The following is a 27,980-nucleotide window of genomic DNA, read 5'->3' as shown; positions in this document are numbered from 1 at the left end:
TGTTGTCTAGTTAGTTTGTTTAGTACACACAGAGCTAATCAGAAACAGGTGTGTGTGTTGAGCTGGATATTCCAAATGCGCTGTATAATGTTTCTAAAACATGAATAATATTGGCCTAGACCCACGTCTTAATCTGAAAATGCTGCATTCAGAATAAGGCCTAATTTAGAATATCCAAATTGAATAATCTATTTACGTGATTTGTATCAAAGTCGGAACATTGTCATATTTGGAATAATAGTAGAAAATTAGTATCTATGTAAACATGTTCAGTGGCACACATTCAGCCATATTAAAAAAAAATTATATGCATTTGTACTAATCTGCAGAAGATTAAATTTGGTCAGTATGACTAAAAAGGCACAACTGAGCATTGACCAGCACTCTTTAAGAACAGGTTAAGTAAGCAGTGTTTCTATGTTTTGTAATTATACTGGCAGATTGTTCTTCATGCACACGTGTGTCTGAGTAAATATGCACAGGAGGAAAGCTAATAGAAGGAAGGAGGATGTTATATGAAGAGGAAGCTGTGGGCTGTTGGGCAGGAGCAGGCCTCCTGCCTCCCCACCCGCCTCCACACACCCCTGCATCGAGGGTTTCCCACCGCTTGCCACTGGAGAGACTGTCTTCTGCGGGAAAGAGGGATGAACGACTGAGTTAGTGCTCACAAGATTTCTCTGTACATCCAAGTGATGAACAATGTTGCCATCTAGTGGTAATCCTCACTGTTACCAAACAGAGCTAAGAGATATGGTGTAGATAAGTGGATAAAAAACACCCTGGAAATGTGACCCAGGCTGTTCTGTCGCAACTGACCCACATATCAGTTCTCTCTCCACCACTGCACCTCTCAAAATACAGACACAACTTTGTGTCAGAGACAGAAACAGGTAGAACTGTGTTCTAAATGCTAGATTTCCGCAGATACTTGGTTGTAAAGATAAGTGCAACAGTTCATGTATGTTCATACATATCTTCTTTTTCATTGACACACAAGCCCACTCAAAAACATATCCCCTGTGGATATGATTAGGATTAAATCAAAGATGAATGTGTTTTGGATTAAAGGTATCCTGTGCAGTTTTAACCTCTAGCAGCACTATGGGGGTGTTTCCATGGGTCTCAGTTCTGTAGATCTTGTACATGCACACGTGGATGTACATGCAGCACATGTACACACCAGTGACACGATGGACTTTGCTATCTGCATTGACCTCTTTGGCCCACTGCTGTGATGTGTCAATACTGCTGCCCTTTCAGTCTAATCAAGACTGATCTATAAACAAATAAACGGGGCAGCTACTTTTTTCTGCATAAAAAGCATTATGATGTTACTCAACCAAACTTCAATGACTCGTTATATTCAAGGGTTTATGGAGTCTGATTTTTTTTTATAACTCCACAAAAATCATGAACCCTTAAATATAAAAACAACTAATTGAAATCATCTGAGAAATATAAACATTTTAGTGTTTCTTAGGCAGCAGCTCCCTCATTTACTTGAATGTGGCTAGTCTTGACCAGACCACACATACAATCCAAAGGCCAGTATGGCGTCCACGTCTATGTTCCTACCAACAGTGTCACACTACTCCACTGATCTAAAGCTGGTGGTAATGGTCCAAGGTATGCAACAGTGTGACAACAAAGGAGAAAACTGCTGCCTAGTAATGATGCAAGTTTTAAACTTTTACAAAAACTCAGCTTTACAAATGTTTTATGAGGAAGGAAGTGCATTGATCATACTTGTTCAACCTTAATGTGTTTTGGTGCAAAGTGAATGTAACCATAACTTTTGTTGGATTACAAGAAAATGCCACAGGGCACCTATAAGTTGGGCCTGTACATGGACTGCTCTCAAAGACTGTGCGGCCAGTTGCATAGGTCTTTTTTAAAAACACAATTTAAAGGGATAGGTCACCCAGAAATGAAAATTCAGTCATTATCTACTCACCCTCATGCTGATTAAGGGTCAGGTTTAGTTTTGTTGTCCAGATAACACTGCTGGAGTTTCACAGGAAAACAGCATTACAGAATATCCCAAACAATGGGAGTGAATGGTGACTAGTTTTCAAATGTAAAAAAATAACTGAATAAAACCATAAAATGCCTCCATACTGCTCGTCTGGTGTAGTCCAAGTGTCCTAAAGCCTGACATGTCAAATTGATTAAAACAAAATCATTTACACCATGTTTTTTAGCCTGAATCATCACTGTAGATTCTTAGCTTGGAACCACGTTCTCATGTCCATACTGTCTGAACCGGGTGTGTGTGTTGTGACGGTGTGTAAACAGCATGTCGGGGAGTGTAGGTAATTTTACACCAAATGAGCAGTATTGGGGGCATTTTTACGTTTTTGTTCCATTTGTTTTTTATGTTTGAAAACTGGTCACCATTCACTTACACTGTTTGGGAGATTCTGTAATGCTGTTTTCCTGTGAAACCCCAGCAGTGTTTTGTGGATTCCAAAAAGTATAAAAGTAAAATGACATTTTCAGGTATGATCATTTGTTTTCTTGCTTTAGAGTTAAAGGAGAAGATTAATCTCCACTCTGTGTGGAGACTGGTATCAACTTCTCATCTAACTCTCAAGAAGAAATTGAATTTCCCAAAATCTCAAATTATTCCTTTAAACTGAATTACTCCTTGGCAGGTGAAAAAAGATAATCATTTATTTCATCCCTTTACACCATTGTTGACTTTTCAATGATTTTTCCCCTAATATAGTAAATCCCTAATGCTAAAATATTAAACTGCTGCTCCATGAACAAAAAAGAAAATTTTCTGGTCCAAAGGAGCCAGTTGACAACAACGAAGAAATCCAATCACATTTCCTGTGCATAGTTCACCGAACAAACAAATATACTGTATAAGCATTAGTAAACAAACAACATTCAAAGCATTAGTGTTGTTGAAAATATCAATATGTTGATAAATATAAATAGGGAATATTTGAATTGGTTTCAATACCCTTTTTTCCACAGTACTGACACTCTGGTACCAGCTGCACTTTCTTTGTCTTTCTATTCTCTGACACCGCTGCAGTGCGAAAATAGTCCCGCCTCCTCTCAGTTACTCACGCTGCTGTCTTCTTCATTTTCTTCTTCATTTTCTATATCCATTGTCATGTTACAGCCTCGTTAATAAAAATCATAAATTTTATACGCTCAATGCTGAGTCAGTTTTTTCCCTGTGGTATTGAAAATGGCATTGAGTACTGATATTTTTCAAGTGTTGTATCGAAATAAGAAATTCCAGTATCAACACCACACTACAAAGCATTTAAATCAATTTGTGATATTTTGTAAGTAACTGATATTAATTTACATTATTAAACATGAAGCACATACGGTGTGTTTTAAATAACAAGTAGAACTTGTAATTACTTTCTGGTTTGCTCATATGTTATACTGTTTTTAGCTGATAATTACAGAACACTTGACTTTGCCATAGGGTGACGCGGAAAGGTGACCTTTATTAGTGTAGTGAAGTTATGTTCAATGCTGAGTTTCTTCACATATGAGCAAAATTAATTTCAAATTAATTTCATGGTTGAATAACTCTTGGCTGGGCTTTAAAAACAAATACCTTATCTATCTCTTATGGTCGTTAGCATTTCTTGAAACAACACAAGCTTAAATTTGTGAGGCTTTCAAAATTCAAAGACAGCTGACGGTCAAACAAAAAAAAGCAAGCAGTGATTTGTGATTTGCGACTCCATTCTTACCTGTCCTCACTGTTTTCCTCTCCGTCTCCGGCACAATGTGTCTGTCCAGCAGCGAGAGCAGGCGGCTGGCACTCGACACACACACGGCGGCCCTCCCTCAGGTACTGCATCCACTGTGTGTGTGGGCCGGCGCTCTGCTGGCAGCCTTTTGTCAGAGAGGTCAACTGGAACTGGACACAATACCTATTTTACACAAACACGCACAGGCTCAGACATTCACATACACACACACAAACCAAACTCAGACTCAACACATATTGACCATACATGAGGTGATACCAAAGAGTGTAGGATAATTTCACATTTTTCTGTAGATGTGTTACCCTATAATGTCGCTGCTGTCGGGGATGTCTCTTTTCTTCCTGGCGTTGCCATAGCCACCCGTGATAATAAGCGCTGGGACTGCAGAGGGAGTGAGCATCCATGATAAGAACATTACATGTGACCGTATGTTGTAATGCTGGGGCTTCATACATCTAAAATGAGCATGTGCTGGGGAAAATGTTCATGAACGCAGGATTCTCTGGTGTGTCATTTTCAAATTAAGGAGGCCAAAATACAGGCAGATCTGCACTGTTTAGAGGACGTCTCGCTTGATTTATTGTATGATTTGAAGAAAGAATCAGTATTGACACCCTGGCATTCCTGGGACAAACAGCTTTGCTCATAGATCCCATGCATTAGTATCTCCATTACTTGCAGTTATACAGTCACAACAACACAGTATTCAGTACAAATGTACAAACCCTTGTGAATGGAACAAGTAACCTCTGAGTTTTAAGAACACTCTTTATTCTTAATTCAGTGTGAAATCCGGGACTTTGACTCATAACAGAGCATTTGGTGATGGTAAATGTAGTCAATTGAAATTCCTCAGTCCATGCTATATTGACTGAGAAAACTGACTTCTCCTTCTCATGGAGCCATGCCAACTACATGTACCAAGATGCATTGCGTGCTATAACCACCCAAGCCTATAGCTATTATTTTGTTGGCCAAAACACTGTTGACACTGTGACAGAAGTGTTCATGTAGCACATAAAAATAGCCTTTCGTTCTTCCTTAACACCAACGTCACTGTGACATCCCTGGATGGAGGAGGAACTACAGATTTTGCAGTAGGAGAACTCAACACTGACTGGACATCCACATCAAAAGTGCCAAGTTTTCCCTTTAACTTCAGTTGTAACCTGGTCTAAACACACTTTAGGATAACCCTATTCATCCAAATGTACCTTTAAGCCATTCATAAATTTCAGTTTGTAACTTTCAGCAGCAGAAATTCTGCTAATATACACATCCGGTGTGACTGAATGGGTGAGCTGTCTTCAGGTGGATAGTATAACAGCATGAAGTAATTACACTGACTGATTTTTAAAGAATGTCAATGTCAATGATGATCACATGAACATGTTGAAGAATCCAGGTAGATTTGACTCACCAAGTGCACTGTGACAGTGCCCTTTATGAGTCCAGTACTCTGCACAGCCGGCATGTTCCTCCAGATGTGGACAGGCTTTACCTGCATTGAGCGGCTCCTGCAGGATGGTCCTGCTCCGCCTGCGGACTGTGGCCTTGCAGGGCTCGACACAGCCTGACCACTGCGTCCACTCACTGACCACACAGGACACCGCTGAGGAGAAAGACACAGAGCACACAGAGCTGAGGAAAAAAAAAAAACAAAACTAACACAACCCAGATAATTTTAAAGTAATTTTATTAATTCTATTGTTGGTTATTTATGTTTTTTGGAGCATATTATGTATTTTAATGGCAAAAAGGGGGACCTCTTTAACAAGTCAGTCCTAAACAGTAGTGGAAAGTAACTAAGTACTGTACTTATATACATACAATTTTGATTTTCTTGTACTTCACTTGAATATTTCAAGCTACTTTCCAAAATAAATAAAGTAAAAGACTAAAAAAATGAAAATAAATATAATAATGCTTTTTTCTACTCCAATAGATTTATTTATCTAATATATTTTGTTTAGACTAAAAATTTACTCAGAAAACCTATAATGAGTTTCTAAAATGAAAGACCTTTTTCACAGCAGCCATAGTAATATGAAATAGAGTAGGTACAGGTTTTACCAATGATACTACTAAGGTCTCATTCCATTTAGTGTAGCAGAGTCTTTTCAACACGCACAACAGCAGCACCCTGACCTGAATGGAACAGAACTTTTAATTAGTATCACTGGTAACACCTGTGTTTACACCACTATTTCATGCCAAAATGGCTGCTGTATAAAAATGTCTATTGTCAAGAGTTTAGTTAGTAACATATATGTTGTATGGCACTTAAAATTAGATCCACAACATTAATAATAATGTTACAGTAATAATAATCAGATAATATAGTATGTGATAGCCTAAGATAGCACACAGTGATAGGGGCCATTCTGCTGCCTAATGAGTAGGGGAGACCAGGGAATGTTGTAACACTGGATTAGCATTCACGCTGCCAGCTTGACCAATCAGAATAGTGCTGAGGTGATGTCATCACTATTGCACACTTCCATACTTTGTGAACTCACAGGCGAAGTGGCATGTCTCTGTGAGCAACGTCTGATTTTTGGGTGAGGAAGTAATTTTTCAATCAAGATTATTTTTGCCAGCTGTTTTGTTGTAGTCTGGATATAATGATTTCCATAACCTAAATTAGCTTAATTTGATGCTTTGCATCAATTCCCTTTGCAAACCCAAGGAAAAAGAAGTGTGGGTCAACTGTGTATGTTGTCAGTTCTGGGCAGTCATTTACATTTGACACACCTGTGACTCAAACCTTTATGTGACACCTGCACAAAGTGTTTTTTGTCACTTTAATTGTTCACTTTCTTCAAATTTTTTTATTCTTCATTCTTAAATTAAATTCTTTTATAAATTATATCAGTGGATCTCACTGCAGCAGATTACTTCTCATTGTTACATCTCTCCCCTGCTAGTGTTACAGCTCGCCCCAGTAGTGGGGTAGGTTGTAACAACAGAACTCTTTACACTTGATATTAACTCACATAATCTGTGATTGTGTAGTAAATGTCCAAGTCAGTTTTATTTATAGTAAACAAATATAGATACCATGCATCACAGTTTTAGAGATCTTGCACAAACAGCCAGTGAATTACTGATGCTCGAACAAAAAGTGTTTCCCCTACTGTTACTTTTGAAACTTTTTGTTGGTAATACTTTTATGTTTTTTCTGAAGTAAATTTTTCAGTGCTGTAGTATATTTTTACAGGGTGATATTGATACTTTTACTTATTTAACAGATCTCTCATCTGGTCTTACACAACTTTCATCACACTAAACTGTAATGGAGAACATTCCTTCATATGAAAAGAAGATGAAAAGTTTTCCTGTCAGCAGTGACCCACCTGGACAGGCTGTCTCATAGTCGTGGCAGCAGTCCAGGGTGGACACACAGGCTTGGTCGCAGAAGCAGGAGCCGTAGGAGCGGTCAGACCTCCATCCTTTACTGGTGCATGATGGGTCCCGACCGGCGCAGCACAGACCCGCTTCCCGACAGCCGGACTGACAAGGACCGACCAGGAACAAAGACACTCCGAGACAAACCAGAGAGACAGATCTGCCGCTGCTCCACACTGTCATCACGAAGGACCCGACACAGCATGCAACTCCAACAGGTTGAGTTAGTTTGGTGAACTATGCATCTATTTAAACCACTGAGCAGTAATCCTTCTTCACCACAGGACTGTCTGAAGGCTTGTCCTGTTAAAGTCCTTCAAATGAACACCTTTCACACAGGTTGAGTCAGGACGGTGTCCATCAGGAGGTGAAGCTGGTCACTGAGTTGGAAAGTATTCATGTGTCAACTCTGCATCTCTTAAAGGAACAGTTCGCCACTGTAAAGAGCTAAACTGAACAAGAAACTCACAAAACTTGATTTAATGTGACTGGAAAAAATCAGTTAAGCAATTACTTGATCTGTTTGGCTGAATTAGTACAATAAACAACTTTCTGGTCTGTATTTCCTCACGATTTTATGGAGAATTTATTACCTCATAAAGTGCCTTCCTGATCTTGCCCATGTGTCACGAAAGAAAACTCAAAATAAAAACTCATATTTTGATTTTTCGATACAGATTCTCCTCCCTTAAAATATATTAACCAATAGTCTCCCATGGCTACCTCTAAATGTAGCCACAATCCTATGTGCAGAAAAGAAGTGATACAACAAGACAAATACATCACTCTCTAAAACAAAATAAAAAGTACGATATAAACCCCCACTCAGCTGTGTTTGCATTTTCTGTAGAATCAGTAAAACACTCTAAAATCTGACAAGTTGATCTTATTTTAAAGCAAAATTAAGAAAAAAAATTCCAATCTTATCTTTACTTTATATACTTATTAAGTGTACTTAAAATGTTGTTGTATTTACTCAGTTGTGAAGTTGATTCAACTTAAAATGGGTACAAAAATGGCAAGTGAAATGAACTTGTTCTTTCTGAGTGTATAGAAACAAAGTATGTACGTATGTATGCTTAAGTTCTTTCACTGCCTCTCTCTCATGGTGAATCTGCCAGCAGCTTCCCAGGCCCATGTGTGCCTCAACATGTGAAAAGAATGGATTAATGAAACTCCTATGGCCGAGGTTATTCATGCAAAAAGAACAACAGTGTGGACAGTGCAGGCCTCCACTTGAACCAAGATTCCCATTAGTCTTCTGCTGCGTGCACAGAGGGAGAAGATAGGGACAGAAAGAGGGGGAGATCAGTGGAGCTGAAACACTGATTATACTGCACAAAACACCCCAAACTCAATTTTATAAATTGTGACACAAATAGACTATAGACGCAGCAAAAAAGATTACTGAGGTAGTCGTGGTTCCTTTCCCCTATGTGTGGCCCTACCTTGTGGCCCCAGTGTGTATCTACAAAACTGTTTAGCTTGCAGAGACGGGAACCTTGTTCATTTACTGCTCCAGTAAACAGACAGTCAGCACTAACAGGACATACCCACAGTCCATATAGACACCGCTCACGCCCTCTCTCCTGTTATTATAGTAAAATTTGAAGATTTCCATTTCAAAATAATAATTGTCTTTCTTTCTAAAGCAGTTCTCACAACAATATATATTTTTTTAGAATCCAAAAAGGTAAAGAAGCAGGCTACAATCTTGTGTTTTCGATGAACTCAGTTCACAGAGGACAGAAATGGCCCACGGTTGAAAGGCTTTCCACTACACTACGTTCAAAAAATGTAGTATTTTTATGGGTTTATCCAACAGGGAAACTAGCTGGCAAACACTCAGACACAGCTCCACACTGCATGCCAATATTCAGGTACTAGGAATACCACTAGATTCAAGGACTTTGATGTGATTTCTGCTGCTGTTTCCAAGAGTTACTCAACCACTCACAGTAGGGCAAGATTCTTGGCAGTATTTAAACTCATATCCTTCTTACCGTCTTAACCCATTTCTATAAATATATTCTGTATTTCAGAAAAGGAAATCTTTACCTGCACAGCACACTGTTGTGCTGCTTCAGATAAAACATTGTTGTTCAGTAAAAACAAGTATCTATTTTTTCTTTAGAGTATACTGTGTATTCACATATGCATATAGATAATCTTTACATTACTGGTGACAATTTGAACTGTATTTTCAAAGATGCAACAATAATATTGACCACAATAAATGCAGATGATCATTGTGATATAAATGCACAGGATTTATAATGCGTGCACCGTGCAGCTTCAGTGGTGTGGTTCTATAAATATGACCCACATGCCAACATAGAGTAAACAAAGCTGCCAGTGTTCACCTAAAAGACAAGAACTTGATACAGAAACAAACAGCCTTCTTGCAACACAAGTAACAATCCAGAGATTTACAGTTCACATATATGTACATAATCTCCTTATGTTCTCATTTAATATGACTCTGACTGCTCTACATGCCAGAGGTCCAACTGGCACCAAAGCTTGTCCTTGAATATTGTTAATTTGCTCATGTTTTGAGGGCAAAACGAAGTATATATCTACTAAGTATCTAGTATCTATAGCTGTCACAGATAGTAAAATAAAAAGCACAATATTTGCCTCTGAAATGTGCAGTGAAAGTAGAAAGTTGCATGAGATTGAAATATTCAAGTACCTTAAATTTGTACTTATGTATAGTATTTGAGTAATTGTGAAATATTTAGTTACTTTCCACAACTGCTGGGAGTATAAGGTTTAAAATGTTTGTACTTAATTAGCTTCATTACTTATGTTTTAGTTGAAGGTAGAATCAGTATTATCCAAGCTGTCTGTAAACACACCAGAAAGACTGTTGAGTCTTGTTTCCAGGATGTCAAATGCTGAGGTTTGGGGTTGGTAAAGTGTCCAGATCACAGCAAAATGATGAGAAAATAAAGAAATACTGATACGGTCACCACCACTCACTTCTAGTGGGTCACAAGTAATGATTGAAAGAGATTATGTTTCTGAGTCTATACATTGCTTTTTAAAGGAAAATGCGGAATATTATGCCTTTAAAAATATATTTAAAAAGAGAGACTCATTAGTCCTTTTCATTGTTCTGGTGTGTTCGGTACAGCTGAGGCTAGAATTCATTAATATACACAATCCTTCTTGTTTCATACTGCACTGAAATCTCATAATTTATGATGAATTTTCTTGCAAACTCTGTATCACACACAACACGCCACATACCATAAATTTTGGATACTGCAGTGGATATTTATGGGGCCTTGAACTAATAGAAACTAATGGTGAAAAATCACCAATAAATAAATTCGATTAAAAAAAAGGGTACTGCATCATGTTTTCTCCATTGGAAGCCACCCTTGAGGACACTTAGTAATGTTTTCTGGATTGGGGGGTAACCCTGAAAGCACTTAACCACATTTTCTCCACTAGAAGGACACTCTAGAGGGCACTTAATTATATTTTCTCCAGTGGAAGGTCACCCTAGAAAGCACTTAACCGTGTTTTTGCATTTTTATGCGTTTTCAAACACTGGGGCACCGTGCAACCCCCCTGTGTCCAGCAGTGAGAGGAAGCCTATACTGAGCCTATGCCAGAGCTTCACGTGTACCGTAAGTAAAAGCTGTGAACTTAGTATAATGTCCTCCAAAGACCCTGACTCCTAAAGGATCTTTAACTTGGAATAATGCCTTCAGGCACATGTTATTTTCCCCAGTAATGGTGAGAATGCATACATTCACAGCTTGCAACAAAAGTGGTTTCATTAGGAGCTCAAGTTATTTCCTCTAATCCAGGAGGAGAGTGTTTAAATAAACTGTGGATGGGGGCTGAGAGTCATAGAGGGAAGGAAACACCAGCTTGGCTGTCTGCATCCTCTGCACTCACACACTCTGACACTTAGTTAGAACGTAGGAAACACACCTTCACAGGTAATAGGTGTGAAGACTAACCCACTGTAGCCTTACTGAGACATTTCTTCTTACAATCAGCGCCATCAGTGAAGTAGATCAACATGATTTTCCTCATGGACCTCCAGATGATGCTTCTGGATGTGATTTACTTCATTCTGCGCAACTCTGTGCGGATCGTCCTGCGCCCACGCACTAAACCCATTGATGGAGAGCTGGTGCTGATCACCGGAGCAGGTGGAGGCCTGGGTCGCCTCTTCGCTCAGGAATTCACCAAGCATGGGGCAGAGGTGGTGCTGTGGGATGTTAACAGCAGCTCCAATGAGCAGACAGCCAAGCTGGTGCGTGAGATGGGGGGTAAGGCGTACACCTACACGGTGGATGTGACCAACAGGGAGGATGTGTACCGCAATGCAGACCTTGTGAGGAAGGACCTGGGCCGGGACGTCACCATGCTGGTAAACAATGCTGGAGTGGTGGCTGGAGAGCGCATGTTGGACTGTCCTGATGAGCTGGTGGAGAGGACCATGAAGGTCAACTGCCATGCCCTCTTCTGGGTGAGAACTACTTAGTCAATATTCACTGTGGTGGTGAAATAAACTTTGGGGGACAGTTCTCAGTGCTATTTTTTTCTATGGTAGAAAAACTGGGTTATTTCAGTCGATACTGTAAAGATACTGAGTACCGCTACCCAGCTCTTGGAACTATTTTTTTCTATGGTAGAAAAAAAATAGTTCCTATCCTATGATTAAAGACAGAGAAGAACAAAAAAACAGGGGGAAAAAATTATCAAATGAATCACTCCATTGGTATCATTTTTTTTTTTTAAATAATACACAGTGCTAATAGTTCCTCTATGAAACTGTTCCCAGCAGGGTCTGTGGATTATCTTCAGTAACCAAGCCTTGATTTCTGGAAAGAGATGTTGCTGTTGAGTTTTTCCAAGGGTGTTTTTTTGGTGCTTCGAGCACCACATGCCAAGTGCCATTTAAGTCCCATTATATTTGAGAAAAGGCAGAAATCTCTCAGCTGCTATCTCCAAAACTCACACCAAAACAGTCTAGATGGATAAATAGAACTACAGGGGAAAAAAACGACAGAGTCCAAATGCTCTTGACTTATTAATACTGTGGTAAATAAAAGGAAAAGCAGCACATCTTCACATTTGCAAAGCTGGAACCACGAAATGTTCTTGCATGAAAAATGGTTACCAAAATAGTTGCCATCTAATTGTCTGTCTATCAATTTATGTTTTCAGTATTTTTGAGTAAACCATCATCATATGTCCTGATCAGTAACTCTTATATTTAATTATAAACATATATTGATCAGAAACCAGCCTTTTTTCAGTTGTATGAGAACAGACTTATTTGATCATGTTTGTCAATTTTAGTATATATTATACTGAAAAAAGTAAAAACAAAATTTAATTCAGTTGCCAAAGCAAAAAAAGGTATAACTCTATCAAAACAGTGAAGACAAGGACCAAAACTTGTGTACAATTCAGTCATTATATACGTGTATTTTCCATTTTGTTCCCTGATTAGTAAAACACTGTTTTTTAAAATGAAATCTGCCCTGCTTTGTAGGTGACACACTTTTTAAGTCAAACATAGACGATGATTTAGCACCGACTGACTTTAGAGAGGTGGAAATTAAGCTTTTGAATTTCACAATCAATAATCTTTCCAGTATCAGCTGCTGTAGCCTACAGAGCTAGTTATTGTGCACAGTGTGACGCATGACATGTAAAATGCATTGCATTAATAGCTTTATCCCCTTCACACTATGGACTGTAGAATTCCCACATAATAAATCCTCTTAATATGAAGCTGCTCATGCAACATAAGCTTCCTTCACATTGAGCAACATTTAATTAGTCACTTCAAGTCATATGAACACTGCTTGTTGCCTCATTCTAATCTACTGCAGCATAACAATAACAATGTGTGTATGTGTGTGCGTCTCAGACAGTGAAGGCCTTCCTCCCTCAGATGAAGGCCCAGAATCATGGACACATCATTACCATCGCCAGCGTCCTCGGTCTCTTCAGCACCGCTGCTGTCGAGGTGAACCAGGGAGGCAGAAACACCACTGCAACACTAAGATATGACAGCTTTGTTGTCTCAGTCTTTCACACAGTTCTCTGCTCAAATGAAGTTCAAACGCAAAACAGAAGTTTGAGCATGTCTGACAAATTGCATATCATTCAGTAACAATTCAGTAATGTAAAGACACAGAGACTGAGTGTTGTTTTTTTTGTCTGAGACAGGATTACTGTGCCAGTAAGTTTGCTGCAGTGGGCTTCCACGAATCTCTGGCCCATGAGCTGATAGCCGAGGAGTTTGATGGAGTGAAGACCACTCTGGTGTGCCCCTATATTGTGGATACAGGCATGTTTGAGGGCTGCAAGATACGGTATGTCAACAAAATACACACATACTGTCATTCATTACTGTCAAAATAACTGCTCAAAACTCAAATATCCATCATTATGTTGTTAAATTTGATTTAAAAATGTAAGTAAAGTTTCTGAATTTATAACAACACAAGTCTATAAGATAAAATTCAAACAACTGTAGCATTTGTGTTCCCTCACCTTACAGTGAGTGAATCCAGGCCCTGCTCTACTTCCTGTCTTGCCTCTAGGTTTGGGTTTATAATGTATTTTCCCATAAAGGGTTTCTTGTGGTAATTGTCCTGAAATGCTGAAATATGATACTGGAGTACTCTGTTCATATTCTAAATTAAATTACTGTCTTCTTGCTGTATATCAAAAATGCAGCACAGGAATATGGATGTGTTGACTTGGGTAGGCATTCTGTTAGTGTGGCTGTTTGTTTGCCAGGGTTGTACGATACCAGAATTTTAAAGCTTGGATAAAAATATATATACTATATACTTGCATAAAAAACAGTCAATGCCTCTTTCAATACCACAACAAAAAGAACAAGGCACCAAAAATAGGATCTTTTTCACTGTCACTGAACACTGTCTGGTTTTGCTTTGTACAACCCAACTTTTTGCAGGAAAATAAAGACTAAACGGAACTTAGGTCTTGAATGATATTTAGATATTTTCGTTTTATACCTTCGGTACTGTCCATACTGTCAAATTTTAGTATTGTATCATTTTGTTTTGTGTTTTGTATTATCATTTTAAGCATGTGTTATTGAAAAAGTATTGGTACTTTTGACGTCAGTGTTTGGGAATGGACTTGCTGTCACGATGCTGTGTACTAAAAGATTAGTAACAGCCTGTTTGTCCTTTGGTGCCACTAATAGGGAGGAAGTGGAACTGCTGCTGCCCCCTCTGGAGCCGCAGTACTGTGTTGAGCAGGCCATGAACGCCATCCTCATAGATCAACCATTAGTGTGCATCCCTCGTCTCACCTACCTGCCTTTCCTGTCCAGAGCGTAAGTACAAAGCCACACCCTCATATTATCTGTAAGGACATAAATAATTCTGGTAATGCTTTACTACACAGCCTGAGATTTACAGTGAAATCACACTGTATGAATCAGGTATCAACAAAATACTTCACAGATCCTAGTGGTATTTAAATGTTGATATCGTAGAAGAAAAAAAGGCTATGGAGGAACCAGAGAGTAACAACTGGGCATTTTTTTTTAGAGGAAAGTAGAAACATTTATAATGCCATAAGTATTTTTGTAAGCACTGGGAAAACAAAACTGAACAGAATGGTAAGGAAAGATGCTTTTGTAAAATCTCCCAAAACGTATATGTTATTGAAGAAGATATAAAATACATGGGCTATGTTACGCAAAATAACTTAGAGAGGTGCAGCAGAAAGCATCTTGACTGGAATCACAAACTGGCATGGGATGTACATGGTCCAGGACTCTGCAGCAGGTGATTAAAACCACTGAGCACATCACTGGCGACCATCTACCAAGCATGAGTGACAGAGGAGATGAGGTGCCTGCAGAGCCCAAAGGGGACACTAAAAGACAATACCCAGACAACCACAGCCTGTTTAGCCTGCTGCCATCTGGCAAGAGATACAGAAGTATCTGCTGCTGTACCACCAAACTACAGAGCAGCTGCTTCCCTCTACCTGTGAGACTTTTAAATTCATCCCCCTCTCTCCATCATAATTAATAGTGTTTGTTAACCTTTGATCTGTGTTGTTTGTGTGTGTGTAGCATAAAAGTACTACAACCTTGTGATGTAAAATAACCAGAGCACACCAATGTGGTTTTTGGGTGAGAAGCTAAAACACTTAAATAATGAGGGACTTGTCAGTCATTTATGTGGTACAGCAATGTACTTATAGGAAATTTAACCAGTTAAACAATAACACAGTGCATAAGCCATTTAGCCAACCAGCTTATGGTCTGGATCGACTACAGTACAATAAAAACAAAAGCTTTAGCACTTTGATCATGACAGTAATGTACAACTTTACAACAGGGTTTGATTTGACCTGCTAGGTGTTTTTGTGGTAAATATACTGAGTGACACTTTTAGATCCTCGAAGCCTGCCATTGTACATCTTAACAATACAATAGATGTTTGCTTTTGGCCCACTATTTCCTCCATGGGAAAATGATTACCCCCTCCTCTACTATTACTTCTATCTGCTACTATTATCCCCATACTTCAGATTTGTTTCACAGTATTGTACCTGATAGTTACACAGTAATTACAAAAATAATTTATTTCTCCTTGCCTCTAAAATGCCCAAATATTATTAGCCTTATTATATATAACAGTAGAGATTCATACAACAAAATTGCACTTTAAATTGTGGGCTGTATCATAAAGTGTTGCCATTTTTCCGTCATTATTTTTTCATGTGTGCACTTCCATTGCTTAACAGCTGATATTGAGTATTTTAAGCTTGATTGCACGTTCTCTTTCAGATTGTTGCCATGGGAATCCAATGTGGTCACGTATCGCTTCATGGGGTCTGACAAGTGCATGTACCCCTTCATTGACACCATGAAGAAACAGCAGTCTAATGGCCTTGTTCAGGTTGCATAATCACACCTAAGTACAGTGAAGACAGCTTTGGGAGTCAAAACCTAATTAAAATCAAATATCATTCAAAGGGTTTATGACAGGCCTTAATCAGATAATGGAAAAACAAGAAGAAAAAAAAAAACCTGCTTGTGGGGACAGTAGTGGGCCAAACTGCTCAGCTACAGTCTGGATTCAGTAACAAGTGGATGCACAGAAATAAAGCAGAATTCAAATTATGGGGGCTTTAGATTTTGAGGCTGAACATTCAGAAGTCTGTACTAGATGACGACTCAGCCAAGTGGTCATCAGCACCCAAACAAACAAAACATGTCAATAATGTTCAGATGAAATCTAAAGTCCCTTCAAAGTGTTTTCACCATAAACCCTTAGAATGACAAAATATGTCACCGTGATTAAATCCTGGACTGGCCAAAAGGGGAATGTCTTTAATATCTGTAACTTAATATACCTGAATATTTTGCTGTGTTGTGTTTACATAAAATAAACTGAAAACTATTATTCTAAACACCCTGTCTGATGCATTGTTTTTGTGAACTTCAAAAGACATGCAAACAGCAAAAAGAGAGGCGAGGCAGATGAAGGTGACAATGGATTGATAGTTTGGTATAAAGAACTGATACTGAAATGGAACAGGATTCAAATGTGTGATTACCATGAATTCTTTAAGGAAAAAGATTTTCATTTCACTCACCGATTCTGTGAAAAGGACTTTTCAGTGGCCAATTTTGGGACCTACTGCACTTACAAGTGTGGCTAACCTCAGAAGACAGTTAAATGTCAACACTGCACAAAAATATGTTCATGCAAGGAAGCAAGTGTGACTAATGATGCAGCATTCCCTACAGCGTCATGTCAGAGTGTACCATTTTAATTAAATGTCTCCAGTCATGTACTCAAATTAAAATGAATAAATATTTTATATTCTCGTCATGTTAGCTTCATATCAAAACCCCAGTGTTATATAATGAATGTTTATAGCAGCTTAATTCTGATGAAACGAAGGTGCTTTTGTTTTTTGATAAGAAGCTCTAACATAAACAATACAAACCTGCGAACAATTTGAGGAATGTGTACAATTTTTTCCAATATTGCTAAAAGGCAAATGTATAAAAAATAACATGTTAAATAGTCAATAATAATAGGCCTCATGAAATGGCACCAATGATACTAAGGTCCCATTCCATTTAGTGTAGCAGAGCCTTTCCAGTGAGCCAGCATGCACAATAACAGCACTCTGACTCTGTTTGAGCTGAATAGGATGGGACCTTAATTAGTATCAGTACTAGTATCAACACCAGTGTTTACTATTTCATGTCAACATGACTGCTGTGAAAAGGTCTATTGCTTTTTAAAGGAACTGATCATGTTTACTGATATAGTAAAACAGAAAAAAGTCTTCCAATGTCTAAAATAATACTTATTTATATCCCTTAAGATTTGATCAAATCAAACCCCAATTATTAACAGTGTGTAAATACCTCTATCGTCTCCATAGCTACAAGGAAATACATGTGTAAACTGGTGTTGCTATCTTTCATTATGCACTGAATTCTTTATTACAAGAAAAATGCTGGTAGTAGGGATGAGATGATTATTATTTTTAAGATAAAACATGGTAAACTTCCTGTAGAGTCATCTCAAATTTTAATTTTCATTCATTAATTGATTACTGTGCTGACAAAAACTCACCAACCAAAGTAAGCAACAGTCTCCCAGATGCAGGTGCAGTATGCAACCTGGGTTTGTTTTTCATCAGTGAAAACATTTTAACAATACCTCAATAATATTGATAACTCAGAATTTCTATTATGATTTCTGTCATTGTGATATAAACATTTCATACATTTCATCTCTAGTTTGTAGCACTGTAAAAAGACACACAAGTTGTTCCTCTGTTGTATTTCTGACAAAACAGTAACTCAAGGGGTGTTTCCTGCAGTATTTAACTGAACTTGCAATACTATGACTGGAATCTAAAGGATTACAACTTAAATAACTCATCTTGTTAGTTTTTATTTATTTCTATTTGTAGGAACCATTAATTTGGAAACACATTGACACAAAATAATCATGACACCACTTAAGGTTGTTAAATGATCATAGTGACTTATCGCACAACTCCAGATAACCCAGACCTGTTTAATTATATATTCCAGCACTGGCAGGTGAATAAAAAGACAGGATGACAGAGGTGCGTGTTTTGTGCACATGAGCACATTGAGTTTAATTACCATGGGGAGCGGAGAGAAAAGGGAGGTTGACATGAGGGAGGAGAAGGAAGTATCAGGGAAACTGACGCAACAGGGAAACGTCCCTGCCACACACAGCAGACACGTCACATTACATCACACGCTACATTTAGTCAGAAATTCTTCCCGGCCCTACATGGTAATGTCGATAACACTGGTTGTTGATATAAAGCACTCTAGGAAAATCAACAGAGGTTCGCCAGCTGCACCCTAGACAAAGACGAGGTCCAAACCTTTACAAGATCTAGTTTAATGAACTACCTCAGTGGGGGATAAAACACAAAAGACTTAAAAACAAGAATTAGAAGGTCTCACAGAGAAGAAACAAGTTCTAGGCAAAACAAAAACACAGTTCACAGTTAAATCGCTTCACTTTTTTTTTTTCCAACACGTAAACCCACAACTCATTGACTAGGATGCAGCTACTTTTTCTACAAAGCAACAAAATAAATAATGTGTACAATTAAACAACATCAAGGGGAAGAAACTATTTGTTTCCAATCAATCTTGTTTAACTGTGAACATTTTGGAACAATGAACATGAACAGTGATGGTTTAGAGCCGACAGTGCCCGAAGCTTCTTGTAGCCTTCTGTAACGGACTAAGAACACAGTGTCTGAGTTTTCTCTAGTGCTTTTACAGACAACCAAACCTGATCATCTAAACAGTGCCATCCAGGGTCTGTGCCAATGTGCTTGAGTTAGCCTGTTTGTGGTGCAAGTCACCTTCGATTTCCTGCTTGCCACACCTGTAGAAAACAAGTCACAAGTCGATTTAATTAACTGTTTATTGGCCCTAAAATTCTCATGATGACTGTGATTACACTCCACCAATGTTTGTTCAGTCGGAGTCGGAATTTCATTTAAAATGATCTGATAAACTGTCCTGTTTACACAATAAATTATCACAAAAATAAACACCAAATCTAACCCCTGATCATCGTCAGACCTTTGGAAAGATGAAGGCCTACTGAGTGCTTGTAACTATTACCAGCTTACTGCTGTGCTCTTAGTTATTAAACAGCAGCTTAATCAGAATATGCTACAACCAGTTATTAAGGAAATGCTGAGCCTTTTGTTGTTTCTACAAAAAATAATAAATCATCTCCTGGAGAAACATGCATCACTTGGACAACAGGCAGAGAGCACTGGTAAGTAGCAAACAACAAAAGCAATTTCATGCCGACTGCAGTGTTTACATCAGGCTTCATCATTCTCATTATTATTATTATTATTCTGTCTGATTACTCATTTTGATTGTTAATAGAATGAAAGGCTTATTGTTAACACATCTGTACGTAAGCAACATACGTAAGAGACCATGTTTGTCAGAGCTTACCGAGAGGCTGGTCCATTTCCTGTCCTTTCATTTGACTGCTGGTCCAACTCAGCGAGCAACTTCAATATATTCAGTGCAGCCTGGAGAGATGAAGAACAGGACAGGTTGGGTTGTTAATTAGAGCCTCATTGTTTGGATGCGCAATATTAGATTTTTCCCAGTATCTAATATGCTGAAATTTTCTAGTTAATTTTAACCGACTGCTGATGCATGGACTTTTTTTTTTTTTTTTTTCTTACGGCAAACATTAAGTATCTGATATAGTGGGATTAACATATTACTATGCATTGTCTTATCATGAGGGCCCAGACAAATGCAGACATAAAATTTAATGTTTTATAAAATTAAATGGTTTTCAAAATGTATGCCTTCATTGGGTAAAACTGACAAAGGTACTACTAACAGTTTCTTGTTTCACTGCTGTTTTTTTTTTTGGTCTTCACAGATTCATTGTTCTGATTTGGTGGCTGTATTTTAAGATAGGGAATAAAATTTGTAGTGTTGAAGAAATGTAGCTCATCCTCGCATGGCTGACGCTAAGCAATCACTGCAAACAGCAACTTTGCTGTGTGTTTCAAACACTTCAAAAAACACCCTACCACAGATGTGTCACAAGCTCATAACTGAAGGATCATCTTATCTGCCTGTTATATTGGCAGAAACGTTTATTTCAGACCAATACTGATGGCGTGCTGATATTATCATGCACGCCTAACTCATACTGTAGAAGCTTATATATGTCTGACGCACTGATAGCCACTTGTTTTGAGCATTTTGTTCCTGTTGGTTATCCGTTACCAACAATTCCTGAAGCATCCAAATACTCCATATTCCGACACATGCTGGCTCATTGCTACTGCAGCTCTCACACAATGTGATTCCTCATACATTATGAGTTTTGACAGACACATTCTAGACAAGACTGTTGAAGAGAATACACAGTTTTGTTTTGGTTTTTTTTAAACTCACCATATCATGACAGGATTCTACATCTTTCCCAATCCCGTGGCTGATGAGTGGTGGCTGGGAGGAGCAGTTAATCAGTGACACAAACTCATTCTTATTGTTTTTGGGAAAATCTTTGTATTCCACCTGCAAGAACACAAAATATTTCAATGAATATTTACCTTTTTATGTGATTTTTTTTTCCAAATCAGCTGCATGCACACTAATGGCCTCACTAAGATAATGTTGTGTGTTACCTGCAGGCCCTGCACAGATGCAAGGAAGCTGAGCTGTTCTGAAGGCCTGGTGAGGGGTCCGTGGGGCAGTTGGTTCATGTTATTTTTGTTCTTCAGGATAGTCTCAGCAGTCAGGGACGTCCCTGCATAAAGCAGCTCGTTGGCAATCATGGCAGTGATTGTGGCCTTGCCTGGGTTCGGCATAGCTCGACTGAAGTCCTTGGCCTGGGATCCTTGGCAGGCCCCGACTGCTTGAGCAACCTCAGGGACCATGGGCAGGATACCTGCAGGCAGCTGCTGGTGGCTCAGGTAAGGCAGGCGGAAGTCCTCCTCCTTGGAACCTGCAAAACGAAAAAAGCACATTCATTACGGGTGCATACACACAACAGCAGTAATATCATAATTCATACTTTATGGCCACTGCTAAATATATGATTCTAACAGATCTACCGATACGTACCCAGTGCCACATCTTCTACAGAGCCAGGTTCAAAGAAGGTCACTTTGCGTCCATCACCAGGCTTTTTCACTGGGGTCTAAATATTACAAAACCAATATATGTGCATGAAGGAATGAGAGTTCACACAGATATCAAACTTTCTTTGTCTGTCATGTTTACAAAACTTGTTTGATTAAGGTGTAGCAGGGTATCTGTAGGTTTTAAGTCCACATTTTAGACTTTAAGATCATTGTGAATATAATTTAAGACCTATTTCACATCCATACTGGCCAAATCGTGCATGCACAGTTTGCATTAGTGTTTGTTAGTTCAATGTTGGTTTTATTTTGAAGTTTTTAAGGCATGATCGATACATTTTTTTTCCCAAAAACACATTTAAAAGCATGACTGAAGTTAAATCCAAGTTTAGAAAAGTAATATTCTTCACAATTCAATTTATAAGTCTTGTCCAAGACATTTTAAGAGATTTCAAGGCCTAAAATTCATATTATTGGATTTGAAACTTGAGACTTTTTACATATCTGCATTAGCCCTGTGTAGCACTACCTTTTCATCAGTTTTGAGTGCCGGTTTAGGGGGCTGAGGCTGAGGCACTTTATATCCCAGAAGCTCCAGCATTTTCTCTGCTGCGTTCCTCTTGGCCACCTTCTTACTAGGTCCCATTCCCTCTGCAGACTGGCCGCACACAGTCACCTGCACCACAAAACATGCATCAAAGGACTGAATGGTGCAGCAAAGGCAGAGGAAAACAGAGGCTAACTGTCGAGCAAATTTGAAGCAATTTTGAAATGTTGCAGAAAAAGGAAAAATAAGAAAAGAAAATGCAAAGTCGGTGCCTCTCCATCAAATTGTTTGGAGCAAATAAACTAGGCTACACAAAGCATAGTTTAGTCAGAAATAGGCAGTAGAGGCGATGTTACACACAGCTGTAATATACAGAGTAGAAGTAGAGGTTGGTTCTTCAGGAGGTTTTTTTCCAATTGGGCAAGTTGTGAGTATTTTTGCATGTCATTTTCATTCATGATAGTGGAAACAGCTCTTAATTCTTCTCCATCTCCTCTCACAGTAGAAAGAGCTGATTAGTCACTGGTGTTCTTAACCTTTTCGGAAAAAGGTGTTTCCATCTCCCATGAAGTGCATGAACTACTTTCTGAAAAAGTTATAATCCACCTCAAGCAAGTATAAAAACTTTTAAGAATTTTGCCATTTCCATCTAATGTAATACTTGAAAATGTGCCTAACAATGCAGCGATGGAAACCAGGACTGCACAATTAATCAAAACATTATCGATATTACATAATGGCTGAATGCAATATCCAAATCGCTGAACCTGTAATTTTTTGACAAAGGAAAAACGTGTGACGAAACAGCATTATTTTGAAGAACTGTAGTGCTGCAGAGATCCTCTGGCCTAAAATCTTGTCTCCAGATGTGAGAAAACATGTTTGTCTGGTACAGACCCCAAAAAATATCACATCATCATGATTTCAGTAGTTTTTTCATTGAAACTTATAATTGTGATGCAAAATGTTAATTCTCACTAATCATGAATCATATTGCAATATCTATCAAACTAATCTTTTTTTTTTTTTTACCATATCGTGCAGCTCTAATGGAAACAGTTAAAAACAGCATTTGCTGTCAAATCACCTGCATGACAAACTCCCTGCGTCGAGGCAGACCTCTCTCTGTCACCATGCTGTACTCTGGTTCCTTCTCCTTCTTGGCCTGCTGGATCTGAGCCAGGCGGCTGATGGGATTCATCCCCTGACCGTATTCTGGGCTGGTTTGCAGCTGTTAATGCGACAGGTTAATCATCACTTAATGAGAAGACTTTAGGTGTGTACTGGTTGTTTTGATTCCAGCTCACTGGTTATGTTACCTTGATAATGGATTTGGTTTTCTTTTTGATGCGTGGCAGCGTCTTTTCCACACTAGGTATATGGGGTAGCCTCTTCAGCTCCCCCAGCACCGCTGCTGCCGCCAGCTTCTTGGCGATCTTTTTACTTTTTCCTTCACCCTCTCCAGTGAACTCCCCGACTGTAACACACACTACAAAACTCTTCATGTGGGGAGGGCCTTCCTCCTTCAAAACCTGGAACAGGGACAAATCATGATGTAGAGGACTGCTTGTATTCAGTAATCATTAAACTGGATAAGAAACTCAATCCTTCATCTCATCTACACCTCACTGAATTAATGTATACTATTAACGTTTATAAAAATATATGTAAAAATCACCTCAAAGTTGACAGGTAAGTTGCGTTTAAGTGCAATTTCAAACACTTGACTGATTTCTGATTTGTTGAGGTTCTCCTCCTCGGGCTCTCCATTCATCTGTCAGGAGCAGAATGCATATTAAAGAAAGAAAAATGTCTGAATAAAACAGCATGAAGGTTTTCATGCACTATGTCATGCCGAGTGTGCACTTCTTTTCTCACCACTGGCAACTGTTGCAATATTGGCTCCTTGTGCAGCACTTTCAGGGCCTTGGCAGCAGCGTCGTGTTTGGCTAACTGCCGTGTGCGTCCCTTACCAATAAACTGCTGGCCTCCGATGGAAAGCTCCATGTGGTATATCATTGGTCCCACTGGAGGAAATGGGTAGTAGTACCTGGAGACAGAAAAAGTCGATGCAATTGTTTTGTTCATCTCAAAAATAAGCCTCAAGAAATTATTCAAAATTAAGACAAAATGGAAGGAAACTCACTGTTGCATAGAACGCTGGTAAGGTCCTGGAGCCCGGACATTGTAGTTGAAGTTTGGTGGTCTCATCCCCGGGTACGGGTCGATGGGTTTATACATAGGCTTTTTACCAAGCTTCATACATAGTGCATTTAACTCCATGGTATGTGTCATTCCATCTACTGTAAGGTAAACACAGAGAAAGATATATATGAGCAAACACTTTTCTGCAACACATTAGAAAGAGACTGAGACCGAGCCAGTGGGAGGAGCCCACCTGGATTCTTGCCTGTGTTGCGGGGCGTCCTCACGGTGGGCTTGGGAAGTGTGGTCTCAGCGAGGGCAGATGCAGCAGCGGAATGCTGGGCTTTCTTGATGCTGGTCCCCTCTGCTTCCCAGTGCTGATCTCCCAGTGTGAGTCTAACTGAGAAAATCTAACCAAGGCAGGAAACAGAGGAAATACGATAGAGTCTCTGTCACAAGCATGATCTTGTGACACAAGAAGACAACAGTACAGATGAAATTAAATGATTAATCCGTCTGCAAAAAACATATTCTCAAAGTACCTTGGAGTGAGCTGGTCCTTGCTCACAAAGCAGCTTATACTCAGGTTGGATCTTGTTGAAACGGGCTAACTCATTCACCAAACACATAGGGGTCTTCTCTTTAGGGTTTGCCATGTTAGATACTGTGGAAAAACAAGTGATCCAAAATAATTACAATTAAACAAATAGACAGGATCATGAACATGAAAACAAACACACAAAGAGAGTGAGAAAAGTGATGGGCTTGAAAAATCTTTGAACACAAGAGGCATTAAGTAATAAAATAAAGAAAAAAAGAAATGTGACATTGGCAACCACATATATTAGTCGCTAAACAAGAGGCAGCTCTTTATGGCAGCAATTAAAAATAAACTTTCTAATGAAGAAATAAATTACACAAACCTGTGGTGGTATTGTAGGGTGTGGCTGAGCCCGCAGGGAGAGCAGAACTCCTAATGGGCTGGCTGGCGCTCTCCGAGGGAAGGGTGCCTGAGGCACAAGGGATGCTGTAGCCGGGCTGCGGCTGCCCCATCTGCAGTGGGGCAGAGGCAGCAGGCATCGGGCTAGCCGGACACTGAAACTGGAGCTGGGACATCCTCGTTGGTCTAGTTTAGTCAGTTGTAGGGTTGTTGAGGTCAAGGTAGGAACTTTGTAGTGCAGCAATGGTGAATGCCAAAGTGTGAGGAACTGTTTATTGAGGAGGTCTGAATGTTTGCTCTGCCTGAAAAAGTAAGGATATAAGATAAGTCGCTTGGATACACCCTGTCTACATATGAAGAAAATTGCATTACTTTTAGTTCATTAAAAAACTGTCACTACCACAGACACTCAAACTCCTAGCACCCACCGAGTAAGATGAACAGCCCATGAAACCCATTGAGAGACAGAGAGAACATGCAAAACCTACACAGAATGACCCCAGTTGCCTGGATCAGGTTTGACACTACCACCTTCATCCTGTGAGGCAACACTACTAACCACTGAGCTTCATGGGCGGCTTTGCACCTTCAAACTAAACTTTCAACCTTGAAACAAATATAATTTTGCACCTTTCAAGGACCAGTGTATATAATGTGGTGGCATCTAGCAGTGAGCTTGCAGATTGCAAACACTTTGTTCACCCTTCCACTTCCTAGCATGTAGGAAAACATCTAGTCGCTGTGAAAGGCCCCCTCTAGAACCAGTGTTTGGTTTGTCAGTTGGGCTGCTTTAGAAACATAGCAGTGCAACACAGCGACCTCCAGGGAAGAGAACCTGCTCTCTCTGTAGATATAAATGGCTCATTTTAAGGTGACAAAAACACAACAGTTCTTATTTACAGGTGATGATACACTAATGAAAGGATAATTATGAATATCATATTCTATTTCTTCCATATCCTGCCAATGGACCTTTAAATCATTAAGATAACGATCATATGATGAGAAAAAAAGATTTTCTAGATTGTTTGATTATAGTAAAAGCACAATGCAGTCTATTGTGTATAATACACATTAAGAATAATGCTCTGCCCAGCTCTGGTTTCTGTACTACATTTATATAATGTTTCAATGCTGAACTTTTTTTTCTGAAGAAAAAAAAAGTGCATAAGGACATTTATATTAGATATCCACCTCTGGCAATATTGACAAAATTAATTATGGAGGTTCACTTCACAAATTTGTATTCATTTAAACATTAACAATCAAAACACTCTTTATGTAGGGTCCCAACACAGAACGACCCCCAACATGTCAACATCATTTATAAGTCCCAGCCAACAAAAACAAGGACGAATCAAACAATGTACCCAGATGGGTGGCAGGAACAATACTGCCTGTGATGTGTTGACATAGCTAAACCACTGTTAGCTCACACTGAACTGCTTCCTCACCAACATTGTGCACCAACGTTAACCAGGTCGTCATATGACGATGCCGCTGATCCAAAGCCCATATAATTAATTTGTCCTCAATGAAGGTGCACGATTTGGGAGGTGTCCATCACAGTCTGGGTGCTGTAGGGCCCTCAGAGCCTCCGCTAACTGTGATTTAACACAACTAAAATTCACATGCATCGTTAAACTAGACGTTGGCTACACAACATAAACTAACTTTTCATTACAATGTTAATTTAAACATTTACCAGTTTTATGAGATTAACCGGTAAGCTAGGTCCCGTTAGCTGATACAAGTACGGAGCTTCAACCTAACTATTACAAATATGCACACACGAGAATGTCTCTTGTATCAGTAGACATATTTTTCCTGATGATTTGACCATCTGTGTGAAAAGGAAAATATTATTTGTGAAGGATATTAACTAGCTGACAATGAATTCAGGCCGCCGGGTACCTGATATTATAGGAGCTTTCCCAAAGGACCACGTTAGCTAGCTAGATAGCTTACTGGCTACAGTGCCATGGATGGACATAATGGGACAACCTCTATAAAAATGATCCCGAATGAACAAAAATGACTAGTAATGGTATCTCCAGTAAGATATACCCATAACTTATTTGCAGCAGCACCTGACATGAGTTTAATGTTATTTGCTAATGAAACGTGCCATATAAATTCCCAGCGAGTCTGGGAAGAGCCGGTGAAAATGCTAGCTAGCTAACTCCGACAATCGATAAGTCAGTGTACAAAATAAACCTCACCTCGTCGTTCCTTTTGTTCAGTTTTTTTGTTACTCCATATTACAGGTTGATTTACTATCGTTTGCTTTTGATAATGACCAGTTTCAAGAATCAGTCTATGTTATTTTTTGATCAAAATACGGGCGGTGAGGAGATGGACATTGGGAAAACAGGGCAAACACTAAAGAGAATGGCCCTGTCTTGGTTCTCTCTTCAGGAAGTGACGTCGCCAGAGAGGAAGTATTTCCAAAATAAAGCAGGATTTAGTGGCTAGTGAAGATTCATTACGCTTCTCTTACTATAATAACTGCAACTGGATAAGCGAATACACCAACCAGCCACATTGTAACGTCGACGCGTGAAGTGAGTAACATTCATCATCTCGTTACCTCTCAAAATATGGAATTTATTAGGCAGCAGGTGAACTATCAGGTCTTTAAAGGGATAGTTCACCCAAAAAATGAAAACTCAATCATTATCTCCTCACCCTCGTGGTGATTGAGGGTAAGACTTTGTTTTTTGGTCCACAAAACACTGCTGGAAAACAGTGCAGAATCTCCCAAATAACTGAAATGAATGGTGACCAGTTTTCAAATGCAAGCAAAATCTCGCACCCAGTTCAGAAGGTTTGCATGCACACGTGAACGTGACACCAAGCTACCAATATAAGGATCTTCAGTGAAGATTTAGGCTAAAAACATAGCGTGACGTCTTTCAAGTCAGCTTGGCATGTTGGGGCTTTAGGAGACTTGGATTACCCCAGACGAGCAGTATGGAGATATTTTTTTGTTTGTTTATTT

The 27,980-nt window shown here is 39.1% G+C and overlaps 3 protein-coding genes across 4 annotated transcripts; 1 reads left to right on the top strand and 2 right to left on the bottom strand.

Moving 5' to 3' along the window:
- Positions 1-128: 128 nt before the first annotated feature.
- Positions 129-7,883, bottom strand: LOC146331790 (somatomedin-B and thrombospondin type-1 domain-containing protein). The gene is made up of 5 exons (XM_084745190.1): positions 7,106-7,883; positions 5,170-5,361; positions 4,052-4,130; positions 3,729-3,911; positions 129-629 (listed from the first exon to the last, which is right to left on the bottom strand). Exons 1-5 carry the CDS (start codon positions 7,338-7,340, stop codon positions 512-514), a joined length of 807 nt encoding a protein of 268 aa, XP_084601316.1. The 5' UTR covers positions 7,341-7,883; the 3' UTR covers positions 129-511.
- Positions 7,884-11,032: 3,149 nt separating this feature from the next.
- On the top strand, positions 11,033-16,607 carry rdh20 (retinol dehydrogenase 20). The gene is made up of 5 exons (XM_084745179.1): positions 11,033-11,652; positions 13,066-13,164; positions 13,368-13,513; positions 14,380-14,511; positions 15,982-16,607. Exons 1-5 carry the CDS (start codon positions 11,200-11,202, stop codon positions 16,100-16,102), a joined length of 951 nt encoding a protein of 316 aa, XP_084601305.1. The 5' UTR covers positions 11,033-11,199; the 3' UTR covers positions 16,103-16,607.
- Positions 16,608-18,294: 1,687 nt separating this feature from the next.
- stau1 (staufen double-stranded RNA binding protein 1) lies at positions 18,295-27,397 on the bottom strand. Of its 2 annotated transcripts, none has more exons than XM_084735478.1 (15): positions 27,202-27,397; positions 24,963-25,281; positions 24,582-24,703; positions 24,293-24,449; positions 24,041-24,197; positions 23,773-23,944; positions 23,573-23,668; positions 23,214-23,426; positions 22,982-23,125; positions 21,877-22,023; positions 21,331-21,406; positions 20,892-21,211; positions 20,659-20,781; positions 19,690-19,769; positions 18,295-19,099 (listed from the first exon to the last, which is right to left on the bottom strand). In XM_084735478.1, exons 2-15 carry the CDS (start codon positions 25,153-25,155, stop codon positions 19,012-19,014), a joined length of 2,088 nt encoding a protein of 695 aa, XP_084591604.1. In that variant the 5' UTR covers positions 25,156-25,281; positions 27,202-27,397; the 3' UTR covers positions 18,295-19,011. The 2 variants fall into 2 exon arrangements, with proteins under 2 accessions (XP_084591604.1, XP_084591614.1); XM_084735488.1 differs by having other exon boundaries at positions 24,305-24,449.
- Positions 27,398-27,980: the final 583 nt, after the last annotated feature.

The sequence above is a fragment of the Lutjanus erythropterus genome, chromosome 2 (genome assembly GCF_056507025.1).
Source record: "Lutjanus erythropterus isolate fLutEry1 chromosome 2, fLutEry1.hap2, whole genome shotgun sequence".
Taxonomy (NCBI): Eukaryota; Metazoa; Chordata; class Actinopteri; order Lutjaniformes; family Lutjanidae; genus Lutjanus; species Lutjanus erythropterus.
The sequence above is the reverse complement of the archived record's forward strand: the minus strand, read 5'-3'. Positions and strand labels throughout refer to the sequence as shown.